The 24,858-nt window shown below is 39.9% G+C and overlaps 1 protein-coding gene across 1 annotated transcript; it reads right to left on the reverse strand.

The window, feature by feature from the left end:
- Positions 1-6,840: 6,840 nt before the first annotated feature.
- On the reverse strand, positions 6,841-24,582 carry EEF1E1 (eukaryotic translation elongation factor 1 epsilon 1; the record flags this gene model as incomplete). The annotated part of the gene is made up of 4 exons (XM_084279885.1): positions 6,841-7,509; positions 15,641-15,736; positions 22,596-22,796; positions 24,475-24,582. The coding sequence occupies 4 exons, from the start codon at positions 24,580-24,582 to the stop codon at positions 7,369-7,371; spliced, it is 546 nt and encodes a 181-aa protein (XP_084136011.1). The 3' UTR covers positions 6,841-7,368.
- Positions 24,583-24,858: the final 276 nt, after the last annotated feature.

Genomic DNA, 24,858 nt, shown 5'->3' on the forward strand with positions numbered 1-24,858 from the left:
TCAGTGTCTCTGTACAGCAAATGAAGGAAAAACTATGGATTCTGCTAAAGCTGCTGCAACCTCCAGCGTCCTCACCTGGAGTACCTGAAAGGAGATAGTTTAGCTGTAGCGATTACACTTCTGTTAGTAGGAGCTAACCAGCATTTTTGTTAGAAATTAGTTCCGCCCATGTTCTACTCTGCATGGCTTTTGTAAGTAAGAGCAATCACTTAGCTGAGAAAAAGGAATCACTTTGTTTTTAGTGTGAAGCTATTACCACAGACACAAAAAAAGATCCTATTATTAAATTCCCTCCCCCATCGTCAAAGCTCGGAAACTGCTTAATGAAATCACTGTAGTATTTTCTGACAATAATCTTCTAAACTCTGCCTCGAAAATGATTGAATTGGCTTTGGTGAAATAATCCCCTTCCCCCCCAAATCAGTCACAACATGGTTAAAACCTGAATAAATAATAAATTAATCTTACATTGGGAAATGTTGAATACTTCAACTAGCATTATTAAATTCAGCATAAATATAGTCTAAACCAGCTTTTTACTCTGTAACATGGTCTGTAAATATTGCATTAAATAAGCAATAATTAGCAGAGATCAAAATCATTATTAAAAAACACTGTTCCTCTTTCCATTTTCCCACTTGGCTCTAAAGCACATGAGCACTTCACAACCTACCACTACATCACACCAGTGCTCCTATATTAATAATGTCTGCAGGACATTCCAGCTGGCCTGACAATCACTAATGATTAAGGGTAGAACTGTTCAAATGATAATTTTACCCTCTTCAAACCTCGATGTCACCCTTCCCTATTCTCACTCAGCCAAGTTATTTCCCCCTCTAAGCTCTATACTCCAGCTATCTTTTCATTTAATAACTAGAAAACCCTACAGTGAAGGGGGGTTTATAACCTCTGCATTTCTAGAGAGGAGTTTTTACATCATGAGTAATGTCAGCTTCGGAATTATTGGACTGCAACAAGGGCAAATCCTGTGACAGATAAGTGCATCGGTTTCTAGGACTACTGTCCTGAAACCATTTCTCCTCTTTGTTTGAATACTGGTTTGTTTGTTTTTTGTTTTATACTGTTTTTAGGGGGGGTTGTGTGTTTGTGTTGTGAGTTTTTTTTAAGAATATGCTTTATTTGCTGCATTTATGCCTGTTTGTATTTTTTTTCCCCCTCTGCTTACTCTCCCTGCCCCGTCAAGCTTGCTCTCAAAACATATTTAAAAAAATTAAGGAGGACTTAAAGAGGTGATGGCTATAAAAAGACAATACTTGTGGAGCCCCTAACCTGTCAGTTTGTAGGAAGTAGTCATCAAGTCACAGAAACATGGAAACAGCTATGGCTTGGAGCATGAAAATCAACATATGCAGTCATCATGTATTTTTTTGGAAGATAGGCTAAACAACCTCTGTCACTTTTGCCGTGCAACGGAACCCGCTTTCTCTTTTAGGGATCACCCTGCCGCCTCCCATTAGCGTCAGCAGCACTCCGAATCGCAGAATCTTCGGCCAAACGTGCCGAGTCCTGTCATTTCCCCCCCAGGCTGTCCAGGGATGATAATCCACTAAAGGATTGCTTCATCCAAGTGGCGGTGTCCGAGCTGAACGCCGGCAACAGGCAGGGAAACCCAAACCTGTTGAGGCAGACGTCTGCTGAGATGGGGGGAATCGGAGCGACAGCCCTCAAGAGGGAGAGGCAGGAAATGTACTTTGTGCCAGCAGAGGAAGTCCATGGGCTGCACCTGTGATGGGAGACCGAGACCGCGACGGCGATGGCTGGAAGTTAGTGGGGCTGCGATGCCGATGCTGGCCAAAGCGGGCCTGGGGCCACGCTGCTTGGAGGACTGCCTTGTCAGATTAGCCGCGTGGCTACTGTATTTGATGCTCAACCTGGACGGACAGGCCTGCCAGGCAGAAACTGCTCAGGCAGATGATGCTAGGGAGGACAAAAATTATCCACCGCAAGACCAAGAAGACAGATGACACCCAGCAGGAACAGCAAGCCAAATCTGCAGAATCCACAATGCAGCTGGCTAGCCCGAGGCTACCTGCCTCTTTGAAGTGGAATAGACATCACCGACGAGCTGTCAAATTAGATCACCAGCCTGGAAAGGCTGAAAGAGATTTAGTTCTTCCAACAGAGAAGGGAAAGTTTAATAGATGAAAATCTTCCTAAAGGGGCCGAGGTAGCATGGGAGGGGAAAGGGGAATCCTTCAGATGCAGCAACAATGAAAAATTACTCACCTCCCTTTTGCCTGCAGAGTGAGAGATGGGATGGCAGTGTTCTGCATCAGCCACGGTGGCTGTAGATGCTACCAGCATGGAAAATAAAGGCCATGCCTGCAGGAATGTGCACAGAGCAGCAACAAGTAACCCTGGCTACAAAATCAGTGCCGTTCCCCTCACCCCAAATCCGTGATATTTTTATGTGTCACTCCGGAGCTGGGATCTGAAGTGCTGTGGATCTAATATTCACAACAGGCAGCAATGGGATACAAAGAGCCAGCCTGAATCCCAAAGCTGGGCGCAGTGGAGCTGCACGATGGCATCACCCCTCACACATCTTCCACAGTAAAATTCAAATGCAAAAAATGTGCAGAATACAATTCATTCTTGATAAATCCAGAACAGAAATTAAGACTACCAAGTGAGTAAGCATGTGCTCAGGTGTATAGTGAATATGAAACCTGGCATTTCCTTTAGGGACAGCAGCAGCACGATCCAATTATAGATGCAAAGAAGAAGTACTGCTCTTAGGGGGAAAATATTAAATGTATTAATCCATTAAGCAGCTGCATCATTGCAATTACACTTTGAAGTTAAAGACCGTGAAACACACAAAAGATTAAAAGAAGTGATAAGATTGAAAACCAAAAGGAAGAAAAAATAATAATCAAGTCGGCCTACAGATCCCTTTCTAGAAAAAACTTAAGTTAAAAAATTACGTTAGGTTCTGTACACGCACAAGTATAAAATCAATTTACCAAGGCAAATGTATTTGGAGAAAAATCACAGCAGCATCTCTATTCCCAACTTCAGCATATGCATGACAAAAAAATCTTAAGTCACCTGCAGAGATGCAAACAGGGGATGCTAGCAGATCAGAAAGAATAGAAACCAGACCTCTGAATAGAAAAGCTTACACTGGATTTGTTGATAATGATTTAACAGTTGTATCTATTTGCTTATTTTCATCTCTCTCTCTCAGCATCTAAGTATGTTGTCCTCATCTCTTCCAAATCCACCACACCGAGGAGCAGAGTGTAGATCATCTATTGCTTTTTAACCAAGAGAAGAAGAGAGATGCCCAAGTTCTACAGTTCTTTCCATCTGTAGTGTTACTTGGGTGTATTTTATTTCACAGACAAAACCATGTTAACACTCCTAAGTCACCTTTTCACATAAAGTAGTTAATGTGAAGGAGTGTCCTACTTGAATTGCAAAGTATTCAGGTCTATTTTAAACCTTAATCTCAGCTCCCTGGTAATAACCCAGGATTCACACCCACGCTGAACTGTTTAGATTACTATTCCATCAGCTATAATCATAATTGAAATAAACGTGTGTGTGAGAAAGAAAGTGAAGCTGAAGAATTGTTTTATGAAGACAGTCCAATGAGCTGTAATACATCTTAAGCTTCCCAATAGGTATCTTACAAAAAAATAAGTTCCCCATTTCTAGGTCTACGTTCTCCTGGAAATTCAGACAGCAGCAAGAAATTTTGAAGAGGATGAGGTAGGCCACAGAGATGAATTTAAAAAAAATAAAAGGATGTGAAAATATGACCTCTTATAGGCAAACAGCTAAGATGCTATTTAGGAGACTTAACTGCCCTGATGTTCTGTATTCTACCCAGGGAATCTCTGGCCATTCAAAGCAGGTACTTACTGGGGGTGAGCAGTGAGAAAGGGTAACAAAACATGCTCAACTGGATGGATTCAATTGTTAACCAGAGGCTGTCTCTCCTAACTCGGTTTCTGGGTGGAGAACTGGGATGTCATCATCCCTGATGACACAAAAGGAACTCCACAAAAAGCACATTATACATTTCAGCTGTCACAAAAAAAGTCCTTTACCGTTTTGCTGCTGAAAAGCCTACACATCAGTTCCAGCTGAATGGCTGGATATACTTAGCACCCAGGTCTCAACCGTAACTAGGCTTTTTTGTTCAGTGTAACAGATCGTGAATTTCTCACTGCCTCTTGCTCTAATCTCATATTAAACCTGGAGTTTTCTATAGATCACTATTGCCCAGTTCTAAGTGTCAGTACCCCTAGAGACTTCCGAAGTCAAACCGAACTCTTGCTTGACAATGAAGTTACACATACACAGACAACTAAAAAGCACCAGCACGTTTCTAACACATTTGGTGCAACACTTGGAACACCTGTTTCAGCCAGGCTTGCTGCAAGCAGTGGTCATCATGGCATCAAGGGGAAAAAGACAAGTCAGTGTTGCAAGTGTAAGATTTCACTGCACACTTATAATTATCATATTTATTTCACTGGTGAATTCTTCAGTTGCTGAAAGGTTGTCATGCAGCACTATCTCACCATATGGCAACAACCTCACGTCCTAGAGGCACATACTTAAAAGACCATAACATGTCAGGCCCCTTGAATAAATTAGATAGAGCAATTATGCAAAATAATAGTAATACTGCAATGATGAGATACACTAACAAATGAGTGTGTCACTGTTCATGAAATGCTGTGAAAATAAATTCCACACATCACTGTGGTCATCATCATCATCACGAAGCAACAAAAGTGAAACAACATCACAGTATTTATACTGTGCCCTTCAGCAACTGAAATTTTAAGGGAGGAGAAGGGGGTTGGGAAGGGAGGGAAGTCACTTTCACTAGTGTTCAGTTAAAGTATAATAAAATATTACAGAAAGACTAGGGGTAGTAGCTTTAAAAACAGCCGAACATTTACCCACGCCCACTCTCCATATAGACAATCACTTAATTTGAGAGCTCATGCATGCTACACCTCATCTGTAAATACTATGAAGCATCATCTTAAAAAATGCACCTCATACAATCTCAGACCCAGGTGTTTTTTTACAGGTTTAGTTGTCCTTGATGATCAAAAGGCATTAGACAGAAAGGGGGAGAAGGGAGGAAATAAAAATACCATCTGCTTTTCCTGGTCATCTCAAAAGGAAAACTCTCAATTGATCTTTGCTCTTAATCCTCTACCCTGTTAAGTTTTTCTGTGCAGGGAGATGAAACTGGAATGCTCAAGTTAGCATATGGTAATGACCAAATGACTTAGAAAGCAGAGGGTTAAATTTTACTAGGTTTTTTTTAGTGGATTTACTAACCCACTTCTAAACATTTCATCTTTCTGTTAGCTGAACTATATATATATAAAAACACATTTCAGCAGCACTGTTCTATACCAGAGAACACAAAACTGGCACAAGAGGCTAGGGGATACTGCAGCGGGACCACATAGCCACCTTGAGAAATCCCTGACACATGGAAACAGCGGCTGTTTGGGATTAAAAAAAAAACCCACCTCAACACTTCATAGTATCATTCCTACAAAGCTTGTCTGAAAATACAACAGTTATTGTTTTTATCAATATCTTTAGCTCTGTTCCCATTTCAGTGTTCTTTGCTGCCATTTCCACAGATGAAGGCTTGCATGTAACGTTTTACAAGCCTTCACCCATTCCCACTTGCAATAGCACATGTGAAAACTGACAATATGTGAAACCTCCCCAGGCTCTTACCAAAGGCACTGATGAGTCTCACTCATGCTCCCCTTCAGGCACAGAAACTAGTCCGTTATAGCAGAACTTAGAAGAATAGATCTCAAGATAAGCAGACATTACAGCAAGGAACAGGAGTAACTACCAGGAGAAACAGTAGAAGCTGAGAATTATGATCCCTGGGAAATAAGAACTTTTTCAAAGCAAACAAGAATTTTTAACTGCACAAGACATTCCTGAAGGCAAGTGTACCTGCAAACCCTCTAAAGAAATTCTGTAGATACAAACCCCACCTATTAGAGAACTTAGAATTGCCCAAGTTAAGCTTACACACACACCTTACCTTTTTATGCATTGGGATATATTTAAATTACCTCATCTCATTACCTACCTACTTTTTTCTTAAGGCATTCAGAATGCTCAAACAACAATCTAGGATATCATCATCTCTCCCTTAAGGGGTAGGAGACTCCTAAAGTAGCACACAAGCTAAGAGAAAAGTACATACAACTGGAAAAGTTGTTAGTGGAACACTGTTGTAAAAACCAACTTGTATGTTGGTTGTTTTTGTATTTCAGTGTTTTAAAAGAAACGAAAAGAGCGTGCAGGAGATAATTACCCAATTCAGATGATTCCTTAGGGTATTATGCTAGCACTTTGGCATTTGTTAAGAATAAAGTCAGGGACTACATTCTATAGTGAAAGCACCTGTCCAAAAGCCTGATTCAAGAATATCCACCCTTGGTTTTCAAACAAACTTTCCAACATTGAGAGTGTGTATGACAGCCTAGCTCGTTGCTATCACACTGGGCGACACGGGTGTTTTGGCAGGGTTGTTTTTTTCTGGTTTTGTTGTTTGGGTTTTTTTTTTTTTAAGGTTTTTTCTTAAGAATTCTGCAACTTGCACTTGTGTGGAAATACCATACAAAGTGAGACATGCACAAATCTTGAAAAAAGCTGCCTTTCAAACTGGCTGACAAAGAAAACGCCTCTTGCATCAAAATACAAGTCCATACAGCAAAAAAATGAAGTAGCAGGTAAACTAACCTTTTAAAATCTTCATTTTCGTTACTGAAGAAAACCTAAAAAGTTTCACAGCCAAATTAAGACTACAGTTTTAAAATAATTTATTCAGTCACATAAATACTTTGTAACATTTGCATGTTCCCTTTTTCACATCATTGGCACACAATATAGCTCTTAACTTTTACAAAACTAGTGTAAACATCCATGGAAAATAAAACTAAAAGGAAGTGGGACATATGTAAAAAAAATATCAATAAATAGCAAAAAGAGTGAATAATTGATGGAAAAATAAGTAATTTTTTCCTTAAAAGACCATGTAATTACACTTGAATGTTTAATTGAAGGAACTTTTCATTTTTAAAAAATAGTGAATTAAAACTCAATTTCCATCTTTCTACCATTGTTGCATTTAATTGGGTACATGACAATTCTTTAACTAGTTAATATTCTTGAACACACAATAGCAGTTCAATGCAATTGTATTATTTGAGGCATCAACAGTTTTGGTTCACATACAGAAGGTTACAAACCAGTATTTGCAAGTTAATGGTTTTGGACAGTATAATTTCTAAGCTCTGAAAACACCCTTCCAACACAACATTAAGATTTTCCTTAATGAGCATTAGTGTATAATCTGTTCTTGATAAAGATGACATTAGACAGATGTTGTCGGACACCTGGGTAATGTTGAATGTGGTTGAACCAACGAGACACATTAAGGTATTTCTCCTTTTCTTGCACTGTGAGGTCCACCTGCATAGGGAAGAAATACAGGGCAACCATAATACAACATACTGCATCATCAGCATCCCAACATGTGGTAATATAAAAGCAGATAATTTCACATCTGATTTAAACCCACAAAAATTACTATCCCACATACTCACAGAGTTGTAGGCCTTGGAAGGGACCTCAAGAGATCATCAAGTCCAACCCCAAAATTATTCTATCTTAATTTGACACATTAAAATTCTCAGCCCAAAATACATATTTAATTTACTCAAATTAACAGACCTTGAAAGTGGACTATACATTTTTATGTCAGAGATGGACATTAGCTTGCTTGTACTGAATGCATCTATGTATTCACAGGGTTAGCATACAGTATTGGGAGGGGTGGGAGAAGAGTTCCACCACATGCACAAATTTCCACATTAATCTAGCAGGTGCTCTTGCCCTAGGGGCCAAGTGACTACATTGTATTTCAAGGTGTATTACAAGTACAAGAAAAAACACTTTTGGAGGGGCAATTTCAGACTGGATAGAACAAACCTGAAAGTTGCCTTCCAGTACGAGCAACAGTCATACAACAATTACTAAGAAACAGCACAGCTAAATAGTTAAGTGTATGCTAGCTAATGTTAAGATAGCAACAGCATGACTCAAATTGCTACTGGAAACCTGTCCATACTTCATAAATATGCTTAGAGTAGTAGTCCTTAGTCCTAGAGTTTGAGGTCCTGTCATTCACCAGAGTTCAAGTCAACAACACGGTCACTTGCTTATTTTAACCCAGATCTCTACAGCTGCAAGATCAGTCAAGAAGAAGCCTCCAACAATCACACAGCTATTGCAACAGCTCCTTGCCACAGGAATTGTGGCTGAGACTAAGGAAGAGCTTTGAGCCTGCCTTTGCTTTTATGAGAGTGGTGGCTTATGTAGTCACCCACAATTAGACCTTAACCATACCCTTCAAAGTGGTGTAAGTTTACATCTGCAACAACTACTTCGAAGTCTGTCAAGCCTGCTGTAGAAGAACTACTCCCACCCTGCATCACCTGTGTTACCAGTCCCTTGATTAGCAATTTTAGGACTCCTCATTCCTCTGAAGCAAAGTTATCTCATCAATTTAGACAATCTATTTTCTCACATTAACCTCCTGCAACTGAATTACAAACAGGGCAGTCCTCAAAACAAGACTACAAAAACCTGTATCAGGAACCAAATGTGATCTTCCTATCAACTATCCCATCTTATCTCAGATACTTAAACTAATCACTCCAGGATTCAGTTCACTTCCTTTTCAGTTACCTAAATTAGCCATCAGGCTTAACTTAGTCATCTTGACAACACCCACAGTCAATGAGAGAGGGCACACCTGGAGAGGAAAGTTTTAACAGACAAATCACTAGCTACACATGCCTAATATTTTTCATGTTTAGACTTCTACAGCTAATCAAGGTTAATCTTCTCCTCAAAAGCTCAACAGATGGCATATTCCTTATGCCTTGTTCTACAAACACCAGGTTTCATGGATAACGCAGGTTCATTGCAAATTTGATCTTGGGCACAGGACAGCTGGAAACAAGTACATTCCAATAAGTCACAAGAAGTGCTATACATACTCATTTACTCAGCTGCATGAGTGAGAAGATAGCGTTCAAAACTAAGCATCATGTTAAATTCCACCTTGTGCCACATCAGCCCTTTTAACTCGGAGTTGCCTGTAACATCTGCCGCTCCTCCTTATTGTTCTCTCACTCTGCCCAGCACTTGGCGTAGGACTGGAAAGCTTTGAACACGTAGAGAAAATAAGGATACAAACTAGAACATGAATCACTGGAAAAATACCAAGGAAGAAGCATTTCAAGGATTTATGGGAAGGAATTCTGAATCAATGCCACGCTGCTTTAAAGCTCTGTTAACAGTAAGTTCGGAGCATAACAAACGCAGCAACAACTGAGAAGCGGGGATCTTGCAGCTGCTCCTAAACCAAAGCAGCTCCTCTTCCCACAGGACCCACCTGCCAGAAGACAAACATAGCACTGCACATGAATTTCCACAGCTTCTGCAGTTTTGAACTTGTATGAACCCTGGTTCAAGCAGTTATGAGAAAAGCTGCTTTTCTGGTTGCTGGCATGGAAATGTCAACGCTACTCCTGCAGCTGTATAATCTGATACAAGTGCACAAGCAAAACAATTTAAACTCACATACTTTTGCTGAGCTACAAACCTAAGAGTTAATCAGCATTAGCCAAGTAGGAAAGAGTAACACTTGTAAGAGAAAAAAATTCCAGAGTAAAGGCATTATAAACAAAAAGAAGATGCTATTAAAACATGACACTGAGTGCTTCATAAATTGCCTAAGTTTCTGCAAGTACAGTATATCTAGGGCAAAAACCCCTATGCAGTATCATTTAGGGAAAGATGCTTTCCATCACCTGCAGTTTGTTATAATTAACAGTAGTTGGAAGCTGGTGCTTGGTATGAGGCTGCAGAACCACTCACAAAGCAACAGAGAGCATGAAAAAAGCAACGTGTGTACTCTAAGGCCATCTCAAATTACTGAAAGTGAAGAAAAGTGTTTAAGTATGAGCAGATGCTAAAAACAGTGCCACTAAGTTCCACGAGTGTTGCACACTTACTGCAATAATGCCCTTTTTCAAGTCCTGAATGGGTAGGGCACTTGGCTATGAAAATGCTGAAATAAACTTCAGTTTCTGCAGCAGATAAAGAAGTTCCTCCCTATAATTTTATGCTGATAATTCTCAATATTCACATTTTCTGAAGTAAATCAAAAATGAAGTCTGGAAAACTAGTTCTCTATTCTGCTAGCAAAATGAAAAAACATCTGAAGGGCAAAACAGACAGCTACTCTAATAACAAATCCCCTTTTTGTACTCTAGGCACAACAATCGAGATATTTTTACTTATTTACATAATGTACTCTATCAGTGAGATATATTAAAAAGCACTTTGTGGCATGCTCTACTTTTTACTTGAAACATAACTCTTAGGTTAATTGTTTAGAGATCACTTCCATGGCATTTTTTACAACACTTTGTTAGATGGGTATTTTCTGTTCTTCCTCATTAAATTAGATAATTCCCCCAAGTTAAGAAAGGCTGCTGTTCTGCTGTTAAAATAATTATTTGCTATTAAAGCAATTATTTTAATATCAAAGAAGGAGACACTCAATTTGACAGGCTTTTTTTTATGTCATGAAAAAGTCTTACTCCTTCACCACAAAGCTCAAAGGGTAACCAAGGTGGCCATCATACAATGCAACCAATTGATTTTCCAGAAAGGCTATAAATACACAAGTTTTAATTATATTTGCTTTGAGTAGCACTGGGGAGGCAGGCATTAAGTTCCCATTCCCACACCCTGCATGGAAAAATGTAAAAATACTTGCTTACATCTTAAGTCCTTCAGCATCAAGAAAAGAATAGGATAGTATCTTACCTTTTAAATTCAACCTTTGGACATGAGGGGGAAAAAACACACAAACAAAACCAGATGATAGCCTATAATGAGGACACAACCAGGTGGATAGATGATGGTAGGGCAGCGGATGTGGTTCACCTTTATTTCAGTAAAGCATTTGACACCACCTGCCACAGCATCCTCATGGCTAAACTGAGGAAGTGTGGTCTGAAGAATCAGGTAGTGAGGTAGATTGAACTTGTTGAAAGAAGTCAGAAGGTTCTGGTCAATGGAACAGAGTCTAGCTGAAGGCCTCTATCAAGCAGGGTCCCTCAGGGGTCAGTATTGGGACCTGTATTATTCAATATACTCATCAATGACCTGGATGAGGGAACAGAGAGCACCATCAGCAAGTTTGCTGATGACACAAAACTGGGTGGGGTGGGTGACACCAGAGGGCTGTGCTGCCACCCAATGATGCCCAGGCAAGCTGGAGAGCTAGGCAGGGAGAAGTTTAATGAAATACAAGAAGGGTGAGCGTAGGGTCTTCCACGGGGGGAAGAACCACCCATGTACCAGTACTGGTTGGGGATGGACCTGTTGGAGAGCAGCATAGGGGAAAGGGACCTGAGGGTCCTGCTGGACAGCAGGATGACCATAAGCCAGAAATGTGCCCTAATGGGCAAGAAGGCCAATGGCATCCTGAGGTGTATTAGAAGCAGTGTGGTTAGTAGGTCCAGAAGTGTTCTCCTCCCCTTCTACTCTGCCCTGGTGAGACAGCATCTGTAATATTGCGTCCAGTTCTGTTGTTCCCCGCCCCAGTTCAAAAAGGATGGGGAGCTACTTAAAACAGTCCAGTGCAGGGCAACAAAAATAAATTAAGGGCATTGAACAATCTTCTTTATGAGGCCAGGCTGAGGGAGCTGGGTCTCTCTATCTTGGAGAAGGGGAGACTCCGGGGTGACCTCATTAATGTTTAAAAGTATGTAAAGGGTGAGTGTTGGGAGGACAGAGCCAGACTCTTCTCGGTGATGTCAGATGACAGGACAAGGAGCAAAGGGTGCAAGCTGGAGCATAGGAAGCTCCATGTAAACACAAGGGAAAACTTTTTCACTGTGAGGGTGACAGAGCACTGGCACAGTCTGTCCAGAGAGGTTGTGGTATCGCCTTCTCTGGAGACATTCAAAACCCACCTGGACACATTCCTGTGTGACCTGTAAATCTGTGACACAGAATTCTGAGACCTGATCTAATCTAGGTGATCCTGCCCTGGCAGGAGGTTGGACTAGGCAATCTTTTAAAGTCTCATCCAACCCCTGACATTCTGTGAATGGTGTATTTCACACAATACATGTACTTTTTACAGTTTTGACAAATTTTCCGCTGTTTAAATGCTTAAAATGAAACCTTTTCTTTAAGGCAAAATTATTCAGTTTAAGTACCATTTCTAGCATTATTTTTTAGAAGGAAAGCCTGTTAGCCCAGTACTGAGATAAGCAACATATCAGTTAATATTAACCAAAATTCAAAGCAATCTGTTTATTACAGGAAATGCTCATTATGAAAAAAAAAAAAAAGAAAGCTGGAAAACTATTATTGCAGGTTCTTGTTAGTTCTGACCCAAGGAGAACAACTCCATTTTGTACTTCATTTGGCCCTAGGATTTTGACTGAGACTTCTTCCATTTGCAGATATAAATTTCACCCATAAGTTATCTTCTAGACCTTATATTAAAGGAATTTTCAAGTCAGACATATAGACTTGATTACTGCTTATTTGGTTCTGACAAAATTTTTGAAGTATGGAAACAGATCAACCTTCACATTGATTAGTTCCCTTAATAGAACTGGACTTGTGCTGTTTGCAAATACTTAAGAAAAACGCAGGGAAAGATTTCTATTTTAAATTAAAAAAAAAAGAAGACATGAAAGCAAGATCTTTACCACAGGGAGAATTTAATGCTCACTGATTGCTTGAGCTATCCTCAAGCAATGCTTCCAAATTCATGTTTTCTCTGCAATCTATGCTTTAACCTAGAAGAACTTCATTGTTCATGATATTTATTCACGTATGTATTTAAGCAAAGTGTCTAAAGATAATATTTATGTTAGATTCATGGAGACATGCAATTACATACAAAGTAAATCACAATGATTGAAAAAGCTCATTTAGACAGTACCAAGTGTTACACTTTTGGGGTGCTTGTGTCCTATATCACGATGCAGAACAATAATGCATACAATTTAGTTCCTACTGTATAAGAGTGCATTTCTAATTAAAGAGATTCAAAATAGACTCAAACTGCAAGAAGCCTGAAACACACTACCTGTGAATCTCTCTCTCATTAAAACACGAATTCCTTTCCCACAACGTGGTTTTTTTAAACAAACTGTACTACCACATTTATTAAGATAACTAGAAGGGAAAAGAAGAATGAAAAAAAAAGGCACACGACTGCAAAATTCCAAGTTGCTGCTGCTCAGCAGACACACCCATTAGTAAGTTGGATGAGCCTGAACAGTGAAGAATCAGGTTCCAGAACCACCCCCTGGATAATGGGGAATGGCTAAATTAAGGTGGGAGGAATATGAAGATGCATGATCTATATTCACAAACACTACAAAAGGAAGATGAAACTGCAGGTGAAGAAGTGAGCAAGAGGATCGGGTGGTCTTAAAATTTTACAATGACACGTGCCTCAACTTTTTTTAAATTTTATCAGCACTTGGCTCATTCAAGACAATCATGGCACACATTTACAGCATTATATTACTAATGTCCGTGTTAGCACGTAGTTGGTAGCCCAGCAAAAGCAGAGAGATTAATCCTAAAGATCACTATCAATATTGTTTTCAGATTGATTTTCTAGACACCTTAATGGACAAGAAGAACTCGGGTTTCATTTCTACCTCCCCTTGAAGAATTATAGGAAATACATATTGATATTTTGCACAAGGCTCAGCTGAAACAGTTGGTGGATATGACAAACTGTTTCCTTGAACCATATCACATTAGGAGCAGCTTGCCCTGCCCCCCTCCCCTTAAAGCTACGGGGAGAGAAGCAGCTCTTGACTTACTCTTTTTCTCACTACAGGAAAAATAAAAAGTAATTAAAAAAAATCCACAGGATTCTACAGTTCAAGATCTTAAATCTACAGTTGAGTATTAATATTAATCAATTCCAAAACCTCCAAGATACATGTAATTCATAGTTAGTAGCTTCTAGGTTTACTATGTATTTAGAATAAGCACCCTGTTATTTGCTTTTTATACCTTTCTGATTCAGAAAATTATCTTCCATGAAATCAAACATTTCAGAAACAGATGCTGTACTATAAACTTGTCCCAAGTAGTGTCTGGATGGTTGCAGGCACCCAGGAGCACCAAGTCATTTGTTTTCACCATCTGTTCTATTTCCCAAAGCAATAACTTGTATCTTTTCTTCTTGATTAGGTGGCCTACTCTAGAGCAAACTCTAAATTTAAAATGCTTGATTTTTCCCTGCCTAAGTTTTTTAAAAAATGTCTCATTTGAACTTGCACTATAACATATTTGGAAAGCATTTGTTTTTTCTATGTCTGCATATCATATGTGAAAGGTAACCCACTCTGACACTCTAGTCAACACATCTATCCTACTACTTAAGTCATATTTGCCTTCTAAAATATCTTAACAGAATTAATTCCAAAAGACTGCCTCTAACATGTTTTCAAAAGCCTTCTGAAGTGAATCTTCTCTTCCCTCTCCTCTGCTTAACACTCTCCCATTTGAATTTTTACTCCTGGACAGTCAAGACACTTCAGAAATGAGACAACCTAGGTATATATATTTCATTACTTGATCTTCCCCTGCCTCAGTCTCCCTTTAGAAGGGTAGCATTCTTGCTGTCTAGTACCAGAGCCCTGCTTTTAACTGCACAAAGTAACCACTTACCCATTCTCAGCACATATGCATGTTACATTAGAGATACAATAACTTCTACTGCTTCATCTTTCAATTACCACTTGGGGTTCAGCAGTGAAGTACAAGGATTTATAAGCACTTCATAATAAACCCTGTGCTGACTACGAAGAATCTCAGTTATTTTCTCCACTCAGTACAAACTTTTCTATTTGTTTGAGGTTTTCTGGTTTTGTTTTTATTTTCCCCTAAGCACCAGCTCCCCGCTTTGTTTTCATACCATTACTAAAGTCTTGAAACAAACAAAATTTTGATATGGCCCACATTTTTCACATGCATTCATCCTTCAGGAACTTGATGTATGTACATCTTTTATAGCACCAGCAGCATTTCTCCAATACTAACAAGGTCAGTACTTTCAGTTCTGACACATCCTTTCAGTTCTGACACATCCTTTCAGTTCTGACACATCCTTTCAGTTTGGTTTATTTATTTCCCCATGTAGCAATGTGAGCAGTCGTGTTTCAGACTTGAACACAATACTTGTACTTGTCCTCTGTACACAGGTATCTTCCTTGTTATGTTAACCCAGATGTAACTAAAGCATTCTGGACACTTCAGATAATACACTTATTTTGATAGATCCATAGCTAAATATATAAAAGAGTAAAAGATGAACAACTTAAACATTTTATTTGAAGCTCTTCATAAGAAACTTCAGTGTTTGTTTAGCAATTGTTACTGATCAATTCAGCAAGTCAACTTCAATAATAAACTGCTCTAAATCTAAACAATGATAATAGCTGTACAGGTTAAAAATAATGCAGATAACACTCACCATGACATGATGCAATCCATAATACATCAAAATGTCTGCTAAGGTAAAAGTGTTTCCTGCAAGGTAGACTTTATCTTCAAGGTACATGTTAAGATCCTAGAAAGTAAAAAGTCATTATACTGCTGCAGTATTGGCTTTGTAAGACAAAATATCAAGGCAATTGTTCAAAATAATAGAAAGTTTCCTCTGGAGACCATACATATAAAACAAATGCCAGCTTTAATTTATTCCAACTCAGCAAAGGAGAAAAACTTTTAAAGAAAAAAAATTCTAAAAAGTGTCAATATGATAAACTAAAATATCATTCTCTGACAGTCAGAATTCAACAAAATTCTTACGGTGGTTTCTAAACAAAGTGCTAGCCAGCTTGCTGCTGGAACAGAATTTTCTCATGATCTCCCCACTTATATCCACCCAATTTTTTGTAAATACAACTGTGATTTAATTTACATATTAAGCTGACCCCACAGAAACACTTTCAAACCTTTTTTTTTTTTGCTACAAATTACTGGAATTAAAAAAATGCAAGAGCAGTATAATTTCTTTAATGTTTATTAGCTTATATGACAGAAGTACCACCATTTTACATTTAACATTCGGTAAGTGGAAAAATCAGTGTTATGATCAAAGGAGAGCATATTGCTTCTCCCAGCAGCAACTTCTCCTGTCCTCCAAGCATCAGTGCAGCTGGTCAGCAAAGGTCTGGAACTCCAAATACCCAACAATAAGGGAATCAGAAAGAGAGCGTGGTGGGAGAGAAGTAACATGTTTCAAGCTCAGTGCCAGAAACCCGATAGCGATCAGCTGGTAGCACTCAACATCTGCTCTTATTACTGTTGAGAGCACAGCTAGCAATTCTCAATGGCTGATACTGTCAATTCAGTTGCTATCTAAGTCCATGTGAAGAGAGCACTGCTTCAGCATTTTGAGGTCACCTCTCTCTCAACTATTCCATATCAGAGGTTATAAGGGTGGATAGTAGGCAGCTTCCATTTGGGTTCAGTGAATAAGTATTTCAAATCTGTCATACTGAAAGACCCTTTTTCATGGCTTTTTGCATGCAGACACTCTTCCAAAAAACAGGAGGCCGACTCACTGATACACTTGAGTAACAATTTTGAGAATACAAGCACCACACATCAGCTACACCTCTTTACCCGTCCTTCCTCATCTTACCCGCTTCTCATCTCATTTATGTACTTCTCTGGCCCCTCCTTCCCTCTTAAGACAGAAATCAAAATCAAACAAAAGTATGTACTCTAACTCTGACCCCAGCACAAGCAAGCTTTAGTTTTATAGTATTATTTTCAGAAACTTAGGGAAACAGCTTCCTAGTTTTTCCCTATTAGTATTCCTTTGCTGGTTGAAAAAACCCTTGTACTAAATGCACTCCTTTTTCCTCTGAGATTTCCTTAAGTTACCCTCTCCTCCCATCCCAAATCCAGAGTTGGGCAGCTTAAAAATAACTAACATTTTTTCAAAACATCCCTGAAATATTTTTTCAGTGTCAATTATAGCACACATTCTATTTTACAACCATCTTTTATTTCAAAAAAGTCTAGGGCAAAGAAGGAGGTTAATAATTAGTGAACAATTTAAAAACTACACTTAGCCTTATACATATGGCACTTTCTGGGTTCCATAAATTTACTGGTATGGAGAAATCCTACAGTATATACATAAAAAAACCCCACCAAAGCTAAAGTGTAAGACTTTTAAGACATCTAACCTTGCATTTGAATTTGACAAGTTTGACTCCATTATGCCACCTTACTATTTATCTGATAACCTCTTCATGGTAGGACTCTGGTACTTCAGTAATATTTAAACATCACCATGTCTGCTTTGATTTCTTTTATTAGAGCAAATCAGGGAAAAATATTAACCTCTGTATAGTTAAAATTCTGTAAGGTCATCTGCCCCTGGCTATGTAGCTTCTCCTCTACACTGGTTTACTGCTTTGCTCGTTAGCTCTCAAATTACTTTAAACATGTAAATACAGTTCTGCAGAATTTCCTACACACAACACCAAGGCAAATGCATTGTTAAGAAAAAGCTTGCAGGAAGGAAAAAAAAAATCTAGAATCTGTTTACTAGAAAGAAATAAATCAAACTCATCTATTCTGACAGAGATTCTCTGACCAGCACTTTTCATTTTGATAAACTATATATTCAACATTCATTATAATAAGAAATAATGCCACGGAATTATATCCCCTTCCACCCCCTTTCTTAGTCTAGGCTACAGAATCAGGATTTTGTAAAAAACCAAAACCAAACCAAAACCCCTCACTCTGACTAAAGGTACAATTAACAAAGTTATGTCCCTGCTCAAAATATTGGACTTGTGCACCACAGAAATTACAGCATGCCAATTCTTAGCTTTATACAGCTTCAACGGGTAGGCCAGTTTCTATGCAGAAACAGTTTTCCCAGTTGTTCAGGATGAGTTAATATTACACAAAGACTAAATCTGTTCTTTGAATATACTGGACATGTATACCCAAAATATTCATCAACAGAAAAAAATCCTAAAACATTAAAGGCAAGGTAAGCCATCACAGCACTATTATTTATTTTGGTTCATCAAATTTTATGAAGCTGGTTAACTGAGCAAATGGAATTTTATAAAAATGGTTTAGTCTTCAATAAGTTAGCACTAGTTTACAGATTTGGTTTTGAATATGTAATTTTGTCTCATAAAACCCAGACAGATATTCTGATTTCATTCTGTAAATCAAGCTGTGTACAATTTTTTCCTTTTTTCATGTGCACTTGGCACATTTGGTTTATCTTGCCTCATGGGTCATGCTTCCCATACACGATTACATTATTGGCTAATAGCCAACTGTGTTAGAATTCCTGAAAGTCAAGCTTCTTAAGTGACCATGGTATTAAACTGAAATAGCATTCCTGTCCTGCAGAGATTAATGGAAATACGAATACCAAAGTGTATTTGAATTTCTATTACATCCAGGAAATTCAAGTCTGTTAGCTGTCATTTGTGTTGCCTTTCATGTACTGAACATCACTACTTAAAGTGATCACATATATACAATCTCATTATTAAATGACTGAAATACACTTGGAAGTTGCTTATAACTATACGAAATTATGGTTGCAATCCCTCAGTAAATCCTCTCTCAGGTTTCACACAGATATTTAAGGCATAATTGCAACTTGATGCACTAATATGCATTGAACAACTGTAGCAATTCAAATTCTGTATTTGACTATGGGGGGGATGGGAAACAATGGAAAGAGATGTTGCCTTATTTATGGACTAACTGATGGATTTCCATGTGGTTGTTCTGGGGAAAAAAATCCAATTTACAGCCCACATCTAGAGTGACAGCTCAACACATTCCATCCACAGCACACTTCTGGCTACCCCATAATATTCCATTTTTTAAAAATCATTCTATCTTTTCAGTATGCCATCCAGTTACCTGTAATCCAGTTCATCCATTAAGGTGACCGAATCCCTTCCAGTCATCAGAAGTTGAGACAGCAGCTCAGGTAAGTTAACAGCTGCTTCTTAGAGTGACTCAGTAGCTTACAACATATCTAATCATACTCTGATTCTGTTTTGGGTATTTTGCCCATACCACCATGCTCGCTGGTGTATGCACTTCCCTTACACAACAGAAGCACATCTTCCCACTCAGCAAGATCCTCAAGGTCGTATATGCCCTGAGTGCCTCTGTATCGCACCACGCAAAGGCAAAGAGCTGAGCACTCCAATGCCTCAGGAATGCCTCTGACAATGCAGAACCTGAGAACAGGATTCCACAGCCATATCCAAGAAAAGCAAAACTGCACTCTTGGGGCATAGCCATATTTTTAATTCTAGTGCAAGACTTTTCTGTCTAACTAGCAAGCTATGAGGTAAACCTGGTCTGGAAAGATATTTTATTCAACACACTGAGGTTCCCGTAAAAGACGGAAGAAAAATTAGTCAACAGATGTTGTTTGAATAATCAATATTCAATCTTTTACACTTGTAAGCACATCAAAAATACCCTGGTGCTGACAGAAGAGGGAGAAAAGTGAACAGGGGAACTCAAAAGTTGAAAAAAACGCTTGCTGGACAGGCTTGCTAAAGTGGGTGCACAACCCATTTATCTGAGAGAACAGCATACAAGAACCACATGTGGATTAACAGCATGGACAAAGCAGGGATTAACCTGCTTATATATGTGCAGAAACACTAAGTTTTCAAACAAGCACATTAAATAAGAACTGAGGCACTTCAGATTTCTAATTGTCTCTCATGATTACAGCCAGCCAGCACAGGAAATTGGGACAGTTGAAATCACAGAACATTTTTTGTATGAGACACCGGTAACAGTACACAAAGACTCTTGGTTATAATTATCCTTCAGAGACTAGAAAGGTCTACATTGCTCTGGAAGCTTTTCTGTGAATTCAAGTACCAGCTCAAAGTTAGACAAAACTTGAAGAGCACTTTCATTGACCAGTTCTGAACAGTATGGCACTTGCCCTGCATGAATACAAAAGACCTGGTCGGGATGGCCTGACTACTTCAGGATTGTTTTCTTGCCAAGTAACAGCTTTAGTCAACAATTCTAGAACATATTTTCTGAAAGCAACAGAAACCCCTTCCTGCTCAAAGTAACAAACATGAAACAGATTATTTACTGATGTTTTTCAAAACCACATCACCTCAGTAAGGGTTAAATTGAGGCAGCCAAAAATTTTATCAGAAGTGAATGAACTGTTTTCAGTGCGACTTATAATAAATTGTGGCTCTAGGCTGCAGCTGTCCCAAGGCTACCATTGTGTATTCCAGACACGTTGTAAAACTACAGCCTCAGACTTGCCTCCCTATTTTAGGTCTTGGTTTTTTTCCCCCCACTCATACTCCCTTTTGGCATAGTATACTTTGATGGTAGGCTGCCTCCCTTCCTGATTAATCATGGTAGCAAGAGAACAAATAAAAAAAAAATAATCTTAATTGCTATACTATGAAATTATTAGTGCTGGAACAATTCCACAGCAGCCCTGTATCAAAATACATTTTGGTTATTCAGCAGCTGCTCAGAAAAAAATCCATAGGAAAATTTTTAAGTGCTATTATCTGTTAGAACATACTTTGCCTTTTTGCCAAAAAAAGGTTGGACCAGGTGATCCCTGAGGTCCCTTTCAATCAGGCATTCTATGATTAATAGCAGAGATTCTACCTCAAGTAACACAGACTGTTACTTGTTAAGGACATTTTGCTGCTAAGGCTAAAACTGAAGTGAGATTCCAGCTTCAGCATGAAACCATCGTACCTCTGCACCTGGTTTTAACACTCAAAGGCAGTTCTGCAAACGCTCACATGTGTGTGCCAGCAAACTGCGTATCATCACTTAAGCCACACAGAGCAGGTGTATTATGCCATAACAAGACAGAAAATTTGCTCCAACTAAACCTGAAGTTAAGCCCTGGTTAGTCAATGCCTCCTTCAACCCTGTTCTAAAAATCCCAAAGGGTGGGCACCTCTCACACAGTATCTGTAGAGTAACCGTGAGCATAAAGGTTTTGATAGCATTTCACATAGAAAATAAGGCCAGGTATCACAAAAAGTGAAGCAACATAAATAAACGCATGCTTAACCAATGGAAGATACTCCATGAATACAAGACCAGGATAATTCAGATTATTTGGGGCATAAGTGAGAGAAACGTGTCTTTCCGCCTCTCACCAAGCTGATCCTTGCAAAGCAGGCGTGAGTGACACTGCAAGTCCTCAAGATCAAGGACACTGTCCTCTTCACACTGACAGTGGGTTACTAACACGGTTTTGCTTTGCACCATTTCAAAATCAAGGCAAATCTTGAGTTTTAAGTAACACAATGTGTTAGCTCTTGGATGCTGTTTCAGTTTGTCTTTGGCTTCTGCAATAGTTGTAGTTGACTCAGACTTCTAACACCTAACAAAGGTCAGAAGTATTAATTAAGATGCTGTTAGTCTCAGGTACGCAGCTCAAAGCTATTTAAAGCCCGACCCACTAGTAGCAGCAAGCACTGGGTATTTCTCCATCTAAAACAGACTTAAAATTAGAAAAAAAAATAAACACTTAAAATTTACTGAACTGCACGCTTGGCAAACCCTTAGCATTTAATATCTTAAAGCAGATTTTCTCTTCAAGCTCTGTTCCCACAAGACTGAAAAGGACTAATTACCAGTCAGAAGGAGTAGGAAAGAAAACAGAGTAAGTTTTGCTATCTACACCCTGCCATCTGGTTGCTGAAATAACAGGGTGACCCTTGAGATTCTCTTTTCTGCTTCCACCTTACTTCCACAGTAAGAAAGCTTCAGACTACAAGAAGAGTTTTAACAGAGTAGACCAAAGCATCCATGCTAAACAGCTCAAGGTGAAGGGAGGTTTTGCAGAGGTCTTTTACAATTTTGCTTTTCACACAAAGTTACTCCTTTTGGTATCAATAGCAATTACCACAACATCAAGTAGGCTTGTATTCCACAACTACCAAAGTGGCAAGAACAACTCTTAGAGCGATCAGAGCAGTGTTTTCTTGAAATATACCAACTTGTTTATGGTTTGATGAAGACAGTAAGAAAACAGCTTTTCTGTAAAAGACAACACTAATAGGAGACCAGGCAGCTGAACAATCCCAAAAGAATCTGGAACACCCTGGACAGTTTACCTCATTACAGCCACAAAACACCAAGAGTTCGGCTTCATGTATTTCAGAGCTGAAGTCATTTTCCCCTCCCATTTCAGGTTTTTGGAGTATTTTTGCCAATAAAACTGAGAAGCAGAAAGCCGAATAAAAGCCAGTGCTTTTTTAAACCAGAGCTTAAACATGCTGTAAAGTCTTCGGCATTTGGTCTCTTTTATTAACGTTCATACAAACACTAGCACTCTTGTCTCCTGCAAAGCCTAGCCACTCTGAAATTCAGTGGCAAAGTAATTGAGTACTCCTTACCTTGAGAATTATTCTAGTATCTTCTTTACTAGAGCCTCCATCTACACGAGTCACTCTGTATTCCAACCACTGCTGAACAACAGCTTTCTCTTCTGCAGTACATCCAAGCAGTTGGTCTTTCTTTGCCTGCTTAACCAGGTGGGCAGCTATGGTCATTAATCCTGTCAGACCGGTACCATTGTTTGTCTGAAGAACAGGAATCTAGAACAGGAACCAGAAGTGCAATACTGAACAACCCATTCGAAAAACAGGCTCTGTGAGAACAGCTATCCATGTCTTAGAGCACCTCAAAAGGAACTTCAAAGCAACGCATCAGAAGCGTTCGTACTAAAGCTAGCAGCTAACATAAAAAGCATATGTTCTCTTCTTACTCTTCAGGGTGCTTTACTTCCACTTTTTACAGAAGCAGCACATTTAACACAAGCACACGGACAAAACACTCTTCAGCTCCAATTAAACTGTGGCAATATTAGCAAGAACAGTATTGCTCATGCTAAAACTGGCAGAAATCTTAACTAACTTCTAGCTCATTTTCAAAGCCAGGACTTTGACTTAAGATGTTAGTAAGTAGCATCCGACTTCCCTCCAAGCAGATTGCAGTAGCCAGACTTACTGAAATGCTTATTCGCACTTACTGTCCCACCACCAAGTACCGTGACAAAAAATAAATCACTAGTTCACTAGTACTGGGGGACAACACAACTCACCTCTAGCTTTAACCACCTCTTTGTTAGTGACGTTAGCACACATTAAACTGTGGGAAAGGAAACTGATCTGCTAAGAGTGAGACTCACTGCCACAGACTAAATCCCCTTCAGTTATTTATGACATGAAGGTCTGAAGAGAAACTGACCAAAATGCAATACTGTTTTCTTTGTAAAGTACCTGACCACAAAGGAGCCCATCTATGTTCAGGTTTAATTAACATAAGATGTAAGTTGACACCATAATATCAATTTAGCAGTTTCACCAAAAGCCTTTGACTACTATTCAATTTTTCTACTGAACAGGCCGTCAAAAAATACAGACACACATCCAGTTACTTGATTTTTCAGACTTACACTTTATAATAATACCATTAAGACAACAGTTAGTTTGTTAAATAAGCAAGGAAGCTTTTCCAGTCAAAAAATACTTGTATTGCAATTTAGGAATAAACAGTCAAGGAAGAAAAAAATGTGGCAACTGCACAGCTCCTTTGTTGTCATTCTCTTAAGAGAATGACGTAAAGGCCCTTACGTATTTGCGACACCCCCAGCCCCACATTACATTTTTCATTCCTCAGGTATCTCTTAAGCCATAAAACTTAACGTTTTCATACAACACTCAAGACATCACAACATTTACTTTAGAAGAGCAAAATACACAAAGAGCATCAGTTCTTCACTACAGATGCATTTTCGATGCCAACAAGCCATCTCCTCACACGATTTAACCAGATCAGCAGACACAGCCGCACCAGCACCAACAAAATGCCGGGAAGCGAGCAATGTGCCAACATCTCTCCAACGACAATAAAAAACCCTTTCAGCAGACACAGGGAAGAGATTCCAGAACCCAGGGGTAGGTTGCAAGGCCCTACAGCTCGAGGGGTTGAGAGATAAAACGTCAGGCCCTCTGTTCAGGAGGAAGAGCAGGTGCACAGCGGAGACCTACACAGGGCCTGGCCGCCCAAGCCGGAAACTGGGGGGGGTCTGAAGGGCTCCGTCCCTCGTCCCGCCGGCAGGAACCACGGCGCGGGGACGGCGCTGAGGTGGGGGAGGGGGGGGGGGGGGGGGGGAAGCGGCGAGATAAGATGCCGAGGGGGAAGGGGGTGGAGGTATCAGCGGACACCCGCGCGCACCACTGCCCGCTCCCAGTCCCTCCTCGCTCCCTTCACCTTCCGCTCCCCCTGGACGCCGTACTTGTTCCCTTTCGGCAGGCCCAGCAGCTTCTCCAGCAAAACCAGCTCACCCACGCCGGGCCCCGGCCGCGCAGAGGCTGCCATCTTTAGCGGAGGCCCGCCTGCAAAAGGAAGGGCACCCACAGCCACCACCTGACAACAACCGCCAGCCCTATTGGCGGATAACACACCACACCGCTAAAGGACCCGTCACAGCTATTGGCCTGAAGGAGCCGGCCAGCCAATCAGGCGCCCGGTGCAGCCAGCGCATGCGCGGAGCCTGGCTGTGCGCCGACACCTTTCGGGGGCGGGGGGAAGTGCTGCGGTTCCCTAAGGGCGCGTGCGCAGCCGCCCGCCCACTTCCCCGCCCACCTGGCGACT

The sequence above is a fragment of the Gallinula chloropus genome (genome assembly GCF_964237585.1).
Source record: "Gallinula chloropus genome assembly, chromosome: 2".
NCBI classification, from domain to species: domain Eukaryota; kingdom Metazoa; phylum Chordata; class Aves; order Gruiformes; family Rallidae; genus Gallinula; species Gallinula chloropus.